We start from the raw sequence: 12,336 nt of genomic DNA on the forward strand, positions 1-12,336 counted from the left end.
TACTCACAAGTAATTTTTCTATCGCATGTAAAATATGGCATTGTAAAATATTTTATCGCATATAAGTACAGGCAACGCTAGGAATTCACCATGCGTTCTCACATTAGTTGTATTCTTTAGAAATGCACCTTAGTTGTAATGCACAGAGAGGTGCAATTTTGAGCGGATAAATCTCAGTGAATAATTCTGGTGCATGTCACAAAGTGCAGAGAGCAATTATTAATTTTGTATGATTTTTTCGGGGAACTTAAAAGTCATGTTTACAAGAACAGCTGGAAGGCACATGACCTGAAACAGTTACCTCGCCGTATTCGAAAACCCCTAGGGAAATTAACACAACGCACCTTAACGTGTTTGCTCCTGCATACACCCAAAACTACAACGAAATGTTGAAATTTTTTCTTATTTTTAAGTACATTGATTTAAAATCATAATTGTAAATGTAATTTGACCAAAGTGTATATTTAATAAATATTAATAATAAATTTAATATTTAATACAATATATATTTTCCCTTTCTATGCTCTATCAGTACGCCTTCCTTACCTGCTTACCACCGCCAAATTCCATTTGCATAAACTTTCTAAAGAGCTATACTAGCAGAGTTTATGAGAGAGAGCAACTGCTCTGGTAAAATGGTAAAAGAGCAGACTTTCTCTCAACAACAACAAAAATACAACAATAATACCCAACTGCCAAGAATGATAGAAACAAGATTGCGCCCATCAGAGCGTACGTGACGTCACGTTTGCTGAGTTGTGCAGTATTGCCAACCATTTGCTCTTCGCAATAAATTTAGTGCCTTTTTATACCGAAAATGCGAAAATTTTGAAGTTTCGTGTTTGTTTCTTTTTGCGTTTAATTTAAAGCTACCGAAACTGTCAGTTAAAAAAAACTGTATTATTAAAGAAAGAATGTTATAAAAGGTCACTCTGAGAAGATTTTAGTGCTAATGAAAATTTTTTTACTCTTATAAAATTTGATAATTTGAAAGTGCAAATTTAATTTTGGGCTCCATTTAAGGTTATGCAAAAATATTAAATGCCCCTCTCTCAACTCTTCTTAAGATTGAAAACTTTTTTACACATTTTAAAAAGCCTTTGAATATTTATTGAATGCGAATTAAAACCATAGAGGTGTAATCGTTTCTTCCGGTCATCAATCCTTAGTGAGACATAGGGCATTAAAAGTTATATTCATTGTAAAAATAAACAACAAAATACCAGAAAATACTAAAGAAACCATACTGACATTTTTACAAAAAGAGTACCTTATCTAGTTACATAACTTCAAATTTAGCAAAAAAGTCGTTCCCTTAACAAAAGAGTCTCGCTTAAAAAAAACCTCATAAATTAAATTGTACATAAGCATGACACATTTATTTAAAAAAACGCACATTTTAAAGACAATTTGTCACGCATACAAAGTTCTTTAAGTGATTCAGTAAAAATTTGTTGGGTTATTTTCTTTGAATGGGCATTTCAATGCGTTTTTATATCCAAAGCTAGGCAACACTGCAGTAGCGAGAGAGAGATTTGACTGCCGAAAGCAGAAGAACACCAACAACACCTGCACTCGCGGGCAATGCCACCAGATGTTAAAAAAAAGTAAAGCTAAATAAAACTGAGTGAATTATTAAAATAATTATTAAAAAATGTATATTTTACAAAATTATAAACATGACATTTTAATTAGAACAACTAGAAAAATGTCATGAAGAAAGAACTAAAACTCCGAGACACAAAATAATAAAAATAACAAAAAAAATGCTAAATCAAGTTACGAAAATGGTAATCTGGCCATACTGGAGCTAAAATCACGTAACTAGTTGTCAAATTCTCTGAGCGCAAAGTAACTGGACCACGATGGGCGCCATCTCATTATCCTTTGCATCATGCCCAACAGCCGTTGAGTAGATTTGGTTAGTCAAAATGCAACTCTGTGCATGACATTTGTTTGCATTTTTTTTCGATGCTTGGAAATTATATTTAATTTAAATTGAAGTAATAGCCGATTAAAAATAAAAAATATTACCACTGAAGGAGTAGTCACATGATGAGAAGGATACCATTTTGCAATACATAAAACAAAAATGAAAAATCCAGCCTTACATAGTCAAGATTCGTCGCTAGCGAGTATGGCTATACCCAAGGTGCATTCATTAAAGGTGGTGCGACTAGGCCAACAACAACGATGCTTTGTACATTTGATTGTCAAATCAAAGTAATGGCAAAGTAGAAAACAAAGAATGAATTCGCTTTGTTTCATTCTGTGCTGACAGCCACACGGACATAGCGAAAGCAAAAAAGAAAAAGAAATCAGCTGATTTATGATACCACTTTTAATTTTTACCCTTGGTATACCTCATGACCCACTATTTTCACAAACAAATGTAATTTTTGGCAGTTCTTTTCCCGCGCTGCAATCAAATGTTTATTTATACCAGTTGCTTCATCTGTTCGTCACTTGCTTAAGGTGCTGGCCATCATGCGTCGGGCCATCAAGAATGATAGAATACACGATTGCGCCTTGTGAATTCGCCGTGTCGTAAGAGCGAATGAATAAACAAGCAAAAGGAAGGGGAATTACTTGTTTGTGAAGAAGAAGAGTAGGCGAAAACAATGGAAACAATCAAACATAAGAAATTACACGCACACACAAATTGTCTTGCCACGCCTTCCGCATAAAAACGCAAACAAATCGCATTTGGGGGCTTTGTATTAATTTTGCTTTCACAATTTAACACATGGCACTTCGTTTTCATTAGTTTGAATAGTTTAAACCTCACAAAACAACTATGCCATTCACTGAATTTTCACAAACACACAATTTTTCCTACTTTTCTTTGTTTTGTTCGTTTATTTTGTATTGCTGATTATGCTGAAAACAATGAACACCGTAAACGCAATCCCGACTCAGCTGTCCCGATCAAACTAATGAGAACCCCATGTAAACGAGAAGTTCCTTCCTTCCGTACCGTAGATTTTATTTCACGGTTTTTTAAAAAATCCCGTAATACCGACTCAGCTGATTGCTCTCTCACCACACAGTGTTGCCAAGCAGTACATTTCGAAATCATTTACAAAATAAACTTAGAAAAATGATAATTTTTGTTAAAATAGCTTAAAAATACTGTTGAATAATGTTAAATATAGATAAATGAACTATTTGCATTTGTTGGTTTTTGGCTTTGGTTTATTAAACAATGAAAAATTATAACTGATAACGCGGATGTGTGAACAAGAGTGTAAGCAAAAATATCATTGGCAACATTGTGTTGATACAACCAAACACATACACACACAAACCGATGTATTATGTACATATGTAATTAAAAGAACGCAGTTGTTCTCGGGGGTGAGCTTTTGTGCACGGTAAGGGACTGCGGTAAGGGATTCCGTGCGGTGTTCACTGTTTTCAGTATTAGGCTGACGTCAGACTTGTCAGAATCGAAAAAAATAAAGTAACTGTTTTTTAATGGCGCCACCATAGATATTCAATTCGTCTTGTTGGGTCACCACTTTAACGCTTGTCGAAACGAAGAGCCCTGTAGAGAACAGCTGCTTTCTCTTTATTTGTAGTTTATACATATATATATCAAGCCGACTCCGAACGGCAGATACATATTTTTATAAGGAGCTTACGGCGGCCGCCGTAGCCGAATGGGTTGGTGCGTGATTACCATTCGGAGTTACCAGAGAGAACGTGGGTTCGAATCTCGGTGAAACACCAAAATTAAGAAAAACATTGTTCTAATAGCAGTCGCCCCTCGGCAGGTAGTGGCAAACCTCCGAAAGTATTTCTGTCTTTTGTAGTTTTTGGTATGTTATTAATTTCACACAAATTCAAATACCTATGTATTTCCTTGTAACCTTCCTAAAAAAATTTGTCATTTCACATTCGAGAATGAACTTTCAGATTCTCAATTACTTTACAATTTCTTTGACGATTTGAAAAAACCAAAGTAAAAAACGGTAAGAGAATAGCAGTAACAAGTCATGTCGTACTATAATCAATTGAAAATTTACAATAAAACGGTTTGAGTTATCGCTTGAACGGAGAAGTTTTACTATCCACATTACTTCGATTATCGCTTGTGTATTTTGATCAAAGGCATTTCTTTTAGTTTTAGCGTTATGTTCTCAACAAATTGTAAGTCCTTATACTTAAAATCGGTGGTAAATCGAAAATTCCTTACAAGTTTAGCCACGGCAATTTTTAGCGACAACAGCGCATATTTGGAACCTGAAAATCATTTTGTGATTGTTAATGTAAAAAAATACCAAATACATATGTTAAAAAATCTGACCTATACAATTTCGTAAGCCTTTCGTAAATGGTATATAGGAGTACGGATGTTTCCCCTCTATATTTGATGGGAGAAAATTTTCTGGGTTGAAAATATGCGCTTCTGGTCCCCAAATATCTTCCCTGCGTTGCATATTGAAAATATCGACCAGAATTTGAAGCCCCTCTGGCAGGACGACTCCGTTGCTTAGTTTTGTTTCTGCTCGCACTTGGCGTCCCACTAGTGGAACGGTAGCCATTAAACGCATCGTCTCATCAACCACCATACTCACGTATGACATTTGTTGGATGCTCGAATAACTCATTTCGCATGGCTCTTTTCCCGGGAACAACGAAGTAACTTCTTCAAACGCTCGCTCTTGATATTGAGGATGCATTGCTAACAAAAGGATGACGTGCTTTAAAGTGGTTGCCGTCGTCTCGAAAGCCTGCAAATAGTGTAGAAGGCAAGATTTTGCAAAGGCGAGCGTAAAATTTCCATAATCACTTACTCCGAACACAATCACTATGGATTCATCCTCGACATTTTCGCGCGTAAAACTGCCTTGCTGAAATAATTCTATTGCGCGATTGATAAAAATATGTTCAGCCAGTTTTGAACTGTCCGGCGTAGTTTTCGTCCGCTCTGTAATAAGCTAAATGAGAGTTTACTTTTACTAAATGAAGGACTACAGAACTGTGATCCACCCATGGATAATAACATACATTGCCAATGAATTTACGAATATCAGCTTTGGCTTTCTTGTATCGTTCATAATCGCCTAAAATCCAAACCAGCGCCTTCATGCTCAACCAGGATAGGGTGCCCATTTCGGTAATAGTCTCTTGAACACTTGAAAATGCATTAAAAATTCACATGAATATAAATTTTTAAATAATACAAAATTTCGTTTCATAACTTTTTCTCGAAGAAATGTAGTTACTTACAACTGGAAAGATTGCAATAAAGAGCCACACATGCCTGCTATATTATTTTCTTTGCTGAGATCTTGCCCCATTGTAGTTTCTAAAAAAATTGACAAAACGTGGTTCTTATAAGAGTTTGACTTGGTTTGGCACACTTTGATAGCAGTAGAGCAGCTGATTTGTTTTTTTTTTCTTCCTTGCGGTTTGGTCGTTTGAATGTCAAAGTAATCTGTTTTTCTTCTTTGTGGTTATTTCATTTGTTTATTTGGAATCTAAGTAAAATATTGGCATTCAAGCCACCAAATTGAAAAAAAAACAAAATACATTTAAATTTTGTTTTTGTAACTACTACTGCTATCAGCTGGTATGAATTCGCCTGGTTTAGACCAGCAATGCCAAGCTTGGCTTGCACCGAAATATTTATTACGGAAATTCAGATAAACTCATATTAGTTAGATCTTGAAAACTTAAATTCCGTAAAAATAAAAGAGGATAAGAGTCATTTAGAATCGTTTCATAGAATCCTGTCTTAATAACTGATACTTACGGGTAGCGATAGTTAACGTAAAGTCTTGAAGTATGGGTACTAAATCCACTCCGTCAACATTAGTCAGTTTGTTGAGAATTTTCGTTAAGTTATCGACCTCTTTATTGAAAATCGGTATGAAGTTCAGCAATACCTTGTGCGCAAACGCCGGATTCAAAAGCTTCCTATGATAACTCCATTCAGGATCTGAAGAATAAAAATTCATTTTAAGCCTGCAAAATATGCGAAAAAAAAATCATTTTACCATCCATTGTAAATAACCCTGGCCCAGTTGCATCTTGCACTCCTTTATAGACAAAGCTTTTATTTACACAATTTGGCGAAGTAAAGATATCTTGTGCTATTTGTGGCTCGCTTATAACAGCTATTGGAAATGGACCTATCCATGATAAAAATATACCTCCATACTCCAACTCCTTCTCCTTCATGGTGCTAAGTATTTCTAAAATAAAATAAAAATGTTTAAACTCTTCATTTACGTAAAAATCCGGAATCATATTGGCCAATAAGACAAAAAATATTGATTCTACTCCTGCCGCAATCAGCACTTCACTGAATTCACGATTTTCGTAGATTCTATAAAAAAGGCCTCACTGAGTTCGAATGCCTACGTCGTAAAAAATATTACCAGGTGGTCGATTCCCCTTCTGTTTAAACGTGAAATGAAAAGTTTTTTTCCACTTTCGATTCGCGTCCGTGAAAAAATGAAAAGAATTGTCAAAATATTTGAATATAAAACTTTTCACTGACAAAAAACACTTTTGTGTGTGAAAAAATGGAGAAAGAGGTCCGTGGCATGCCTGCGAGTGCGAGTATAGTTGCGAGGCTACAAAACTCTATATATCCGAAAAGTTTCTAAAAATGTTGTTAAAAAATTGAAGAATTTGATGAAAATTTTAGATGTTTTTTTAACTTGCACAAAGTGTTAAACTAGGATTTATATGGTTATTTTTGCAGAATGAATCCTACTTTTACAAAAGTCAATATCAAGTCAAATCCTTAATCTCCTTGTATTTGCGATTTGATCTTTAAAAAGTTATATTAAACTTTTTTGTAATTTTTTAATTCACATTTTATTCTAGCTTTTTGTTCATACTCGACCACTTTGTCTGGGGGCCTCTGTATGCATCTGTGTATAATTAGCATTTATGATTAATATTTCTTACCAAAGAATAGAGCTTATTGGATGTGTTTTTATTTCAATCTTAAATATTTTGGTACTATTTTTAAACAATAGTTTTAAACAAATGAAGCTTATGAACAAACGATTTCATTAAAAATGAATGGAAAAAAATAAATGATTACGAATAAATTTCATAATTGAATGTTGTTGGTAAAAGCATCTTCCACTATTTGCAAAGGCTAGAATTTAGTATAATGCCGATCGCTTTGGAAAAAACGGTAAAAAGGGGGTGATAGAGGGGTGTATCCCCATCTTAAAACTGAAAACAGAACCTGCCGGAGGCTTATAGTTTTTAAGTAATTTAATGTTAAAGTTCTATAATTTAGCGAAAAGTTGGTGTTGCCATACACCTGAAATGAAAACGAAGTTCGCACGCAGGGATGTTCAGTGGAAGGTTCATTATAAAACTGCAGTATTTTTTGCTGTAATTTAAAGTTGAGAAATGAATTTGAAAATAAAAACATACAACTCATTTAAACTTAAAAACAATGATATTAAGCGTATCACAAAAAATAATAAAGTAATTAAAATTAAATTAAATTAATTAACACAGTATTTTTGCGTGGAACTCTTTATCGCGTGGGCGGCCTTCGGCCGCGCTTCAAAAAAATAACCCTCATCAGTCCAACTCCGGCTACGCAATCCACAGTATTTTTGCGTAGAACTCTTTTTCGCGTAGGCGGCCTTCGGCCGCGCTTCAAAAAAATAACCCTCATCAGTCCAACTCCGGCTACGCAATCCACAGTATTTTTGCGTAGAACTCCTTTCCGTGTTAAAACCATTGAACCCAAAATTAAAACGTCATATGCGTGTATGTAGTAAGCAGGCACAATAACCCCCATTCCCATCATTAACACTAAACTCAAGTACTTAATTTTTGTTTTCATTTGCAGGCATCCGGCAACACCATACTGTTGTAATTCCAATCTTCTTCTTGTTCGCGCTTAAAATTGGAATGTGATTGCATAGGCAAATGAATTTGCATTTAATTTTAATAGATATAATTAGAATATTAGCATAAAAATCGGTACAAACACGCGTGTGAGTGTATACTTGGTGATTTATAGTGAAATGTTAAAAAATATAGTGTAATGTGGCAAATTATACTGATGTTCCCAAGGGCTTTTGAATGTAAATAATTAAAAAATTATTATTTCCCGATTAATTTAAAGTTATAAAGAGTGTTCCTTAACACCTCACTAACATCTCCACCAAGTTTCATTAAAAAAAACATTATAGTTTGCCAGAAATTCCAAAATCGGCATTGTTCCTAATTCCAGCCTTTGCAAACGTTGTCTTTTTGCAATGTTCAAAATATCACAACTTGAAATATTTGTAGGCGAACTAACATGAACTTCATGTTCCTCAAAGTCCTCTAAATAAACTCCATCGTTGGTGGTCTTTATCCATCGCGAAGTGAGCGACACAGCACTATCAACAAATTCCTATTAATATTAAATTAATTTCAAAACAGAATCAAATTTACTAAAAATCGTTATCTTACCTCTCCTCATCACGAACTCTTTGCTCCAAATCAAACAAAATAATTATTTGCGGCATATTTTCTTCAAATCTACTCCAGCTTCAAAGCAAATGTCAGTTGAAATTTGAATATCACACTTGTAAAAGTTTTATGGCTACAGTGGAAACGGAACACTTTTATCATGGCACAAACGAGAATCGCAAAATAATCGTTTGCGAAAAAACAGAGTGAAAAGTGTCTCTGAAAGGAAATTTTTTCTTACTTCACGTTTACACAGAACGAGAATCGACTTCCAGATGATAAGAAAGTAAAAAGTAAATTTATTAAAAAAAGGTTAGAAAGTGTTAGACACTATGAAAAAATTAAGCTAAGTAAAAGTCAGCAATTTTTTACATTTTACAAACACAAAAAAAAAAAAGAAAAACAACTGTAAGAAACAACATATTGAGCACATTTATTTTGACTAGGATAAAAACATGATTTACACTAGGATAAAAACATGACTAGGATAAAAACATGATTTAAACACTTCTTACGGTTTCCGTCCGAAAAACGCGAATTCGGTAATATTTTTAAATATTTGAAACAAGTCAATTTCAAAAATCTTGAGTTTGTTTAACAAGCAAAATATATCTGCGCTAAATTTACTTTTCCATTTTTTGCGTTTCTAACAAAGCTCATCAAATCGAATTAAATGGAAGTTACGTGTTTTGTAGAATTCAAAGCGGCCGTGGTTGAAATATCTACATAAAGACTACGCGTTCAGCGAAGTGAAAACAAAAGTTTTTTTTGCGTGATGTCAGCCATCTGCTGTCGCCATTTTCTGTTTTTTTTTTTTGGTATGTAAGGTAGGGTTCAAAATGCCTTCGCACTTACAGCGACCGTCGTCTACTGCGTCGTGTGGTGTGGTAGCCACTAAAACAATCCACCCTCCTCTTCTGAAGAGGAAACAAAAGCGACACGCTGGTAACAGTATTTGAAAATGGCTTATCAAGAATGATAGAACATAAGATTGCGCCTTCCGAATTCGCTGCACCATTATGACTCAGGAATATACAACCAAAAGGAAGGGAAATTGCTTGTTTGAGAAGAGGAAGAGTAGGCGAAAGCAATACATTTTTGTACATGAAATTTTCATTCTCGCACGAATCTCAAAACAAAAAATAACATACTAAGTTGTTCAATAAGTTTTGCGGCCCGATAAGAGCTATATATATGTATATATAACTGGCGCATATACCATCTTTGGGTGTTTGACCGCGTGCGTCTTGATGTTGTTCCACAAATGGAGGGACCTACAGTTTCAAGTCCATATGCGCTATTAGCCTCAAAATTTTGTTTGTTATGTCTTCATGTGAACGCATATGTATATGTGAAGTTTCAGTTCAAGCTGACAATTCATTCTTTACTTCACAAGCCGTTTAGTACCGACGTGTCACAGTATTTCCTACAATGAAAAAATCAATTAACGTGCGCAAATTGAGTTTTTATTTGGGAAAGGTTTAAGAGCGAAGGAAATTTATGAACGAATGTTGAAAGTGTTTAAGGTCTTTTCGTCATAAATTAGTACAGTAGAAAGATGGTTTGCTGACTCTAAACGTGGTCGTACAAGCCTTGAAGGCGATCCACGTCAGACCCGTCCAAGAGCAGGAGTGTCACCAAGAATGCTAGAAAATATTCAGTACCTTATATGGGAATATCGTCGAGTGACTGAAAGAAATTTAGTAGAAACCCTAGGAACCCTTGACTGAAGTATTGGGTTTCAAAAAGCTGTGTGCACAAAGCGTGTCGCATTCGCAAAGAATGGAACAAAACCCCATTCGAATGCGACTTTCTCAGCCACATTGAGAGCGTTTTCGAAAAGATAAAGTGGATTTTGTGCATCGATTTATCACATGGATGAGACTTGAACCTATCACCATGATTCTAAATCAAAATAAGAAGCTAAAGAATGGTATGAACCTGGTTCTTCGGTTCCAAAATGAGTACGAATCAAGAAATCGGCTAAGAAGTTGTTAGCATCAGTTTTTTTAGAAAGCGAAAGGTATTTCATTTGTGGATTACTTGCAAACTGGTAAAACAATCAATTCTGAATGTTTTTGTAACCTTCTAGACCAGCTAAAAAAATCGTGAAAAAGACACAGTTTACAAAAGAAAAAAATGCTTTTTGATCAGGACAATACATTTTTACAATGGTTAAAATCCTTGAATTAAAGTTCGAATTGTTGCAGCATCCACCATATTCCCCAGATTTGGCCCCGAGCGTCTTCCATTTGTTTCCGCACCTAAAAAATGCTTGCATGGAAATCGTTTTTTATCAAATGATGAGGTCATAACAGCTGTGGAAGCGTATTTTGTAGCCCTTCCAGACTTTACCTTTAGGGATAGAATTCATAATTGGAATATCATTGAAACAAATGAATTGCTGTTCAGGGAGACTATACTGAATAATAAAGTGTATTTCAAACCATAAGATTGTGTCTTTCTTATCGAACTGCAAAACTTATTGAACAACCTATAGGGTTATCTAATAAGAGGTGTTATTTTGATATTCAAAGAAAAATTCTATTCTTTAATATAAATGATCGGATGTTTATTTCATTATAAAGAGGAAGGTATGCCGTTAATAGTGGAAAATAGCATCAGACAAATGACCACCACGACCACGCTTACAGGACAATATCTTTTTCATGAAATTTTCCATAACCGAATTGCAAAGTGGCTGCCCTATGTCCTCGATAGCCTCACGAATTCTATCTTTGAGATCTTGAATCGACCCTGGGTTGTTGGCGTAGACCTTCTCTTGCACGTGGCTCCAAAGAAAAAAGTCACAAGGTGTTAAATCACAAGATCTCGGTGGCCAATTGTGATTACCTCTTCGAGAGATAACACGGTCCGGAAATTTTTCCCGTAAAAAATCAATGGTTTCGTTAATCATCTCTCGATAGCGATAGATAACATCTGTTATTGAAAAACCCTTTGGTATATTTCTTATTCATTTTCAAAATGCTTTCTGTCTCCCATTTGCTATATTCTTGGCTAAATATATTATATTTTTCTCTACATTAAAAGTCAAGTATACAAAATTTTATCAAATTCTCTTTTGCCATACTTCCTGATGTTTGCAAATGGTGCAATTTTTTTTTTCTCTTCAGGGGGAAATAAAAATTTCATTAAGGCCTTAATACACCTACGAATGTTAACAAAGTTCGTGAATAGGCACTCTATTTAGTATTAATTTTATTCAAATTAATACTTTAATAAGTTGCTCGAAATTTTTTTTTATTTCATATTTTTTTTTTGACGTAAGCTCAATATTTTATTTAGTTTAAATTAATGCAAATTACATACTTTATGGTGACGTCATAAGTGTTTCTTTCGTTTTTTGTCGCGCCATTTTTTTTGTTTTTTTATATATAAATGTTGCAAATTTTTTTACGCTGTTTTCTGTTATGCCGTCTCAACATCTTAAATTAGTTTGGTACACTACATTGTGTTATTTCGTTCTCATTTATTGTTTTTTGTTTTTCTTTTTCATTTATTCGTGTATTTATTTGATTCTTATCAAATTTTAATCATTTTTTTATGAAAATATAGCAAGGACGATTTAAAACCAAATTTTAAACTTAGTGCAAATAAAAAAACAAAATTGCGTATAATTTGATCAAAGTTCAACACTTTTCAGAAAGAATTTTCAGAAAAACTTAAATTATACTCGTACAGTTTATAGCCCATTAAATTTTGGTATAAATTCAAATGGTGCTGATTAAAACGATTTAACGATTTTTTTTTTGTAGACGATTTTGGGTGATTTCTTCTATATAAAAAATGTCGAGCATTTGTTATATGCAACGTTTTTAGCAACATTCCGAGTTGAGATTTTTAAATCTCTGTAAATACATTTGTTCT

General features: G+C 34.1%; 1 protein-coding gene across 1 annotated transcript; it reads right to left on the reverse strand.

Annotated features, from left to right (window-relative positions):
* Positions 1 to 4,081: 4,081 nt before the first annotated feature.
* On the reverse strand, positions 4,082 to 6,440 carry LOC129253306 (probable cytochrome P450 313a4). The gene is made up of 8 exons (XM_054891613.1): positions 6,390 to 6,440; positions 6,006 to 6,203; positions 5,762 to 5,947; positions 5,236 to 5,314; positions 5,014 to 5,140; positions 4,800 to 4,943; positions 4,310 to 4,736; positions 4,082 to 4,245 (listed from the first exon to the last, which is right to left on the reverse strand). Exons 2-8 carry the CDS (start codon positions 6,187 to 6,189, stop codon positions 4,088 to 4,090), a joined length of 1,305 nt encoding a protein of 434 aa, XP_054747588.1. The 5' UTR covers positions 6,190 to 6,203; positions 6,390 to 6,440; the 3' UTR covers positions 4,082 to 4,087.
* Positions 6,441 to 12,336: the final 5,896 nt, after the last annotated feature.

Source organism: Anastrepha obliqua, chromosome 1 (assembly GCF_027943255.1).
Source record: "Anastrepha obliqua isolate idAnaObli1 chromosome 1, idAnaObli1_1.0, whole genome shotgun sequence".
Classification (NCBI taxonomy): domain Eukaryota; kingdom Metazoa; phylum Arthropoda; class Insecta; order Diptera; family Tephritidae; genus Anastrepha; species Anastrepha obliqua.

What these genes read in the sequence shown, in the direction of transcription:
- LOC129253306 (XM_054891613.1), bottom strand. Translation starts at nt 6,189, where the DNA reads ATGAAGGAGAAGGAGTTGGAGTATGGAGGTATATTTTTATCATGGATA. An exon ending in TTCGTAAATTCATTGGCAAT is followed by an intron (nt 4,944 to 5,013) that starts GTATGTTATTAT and finishes ACTCTCATTTAG; the next exon opens with CTTATTACAGAGCGGACGAA. An exon ending in CCATAGTGATTGTGTTCGGA is followed by an intron (nt 4,737 to 4,799) that starts GTAAGTGATTAT and finishes CACTATTTGCAG; the next exon opens with GCTTTCGAGACGACGGCAAC.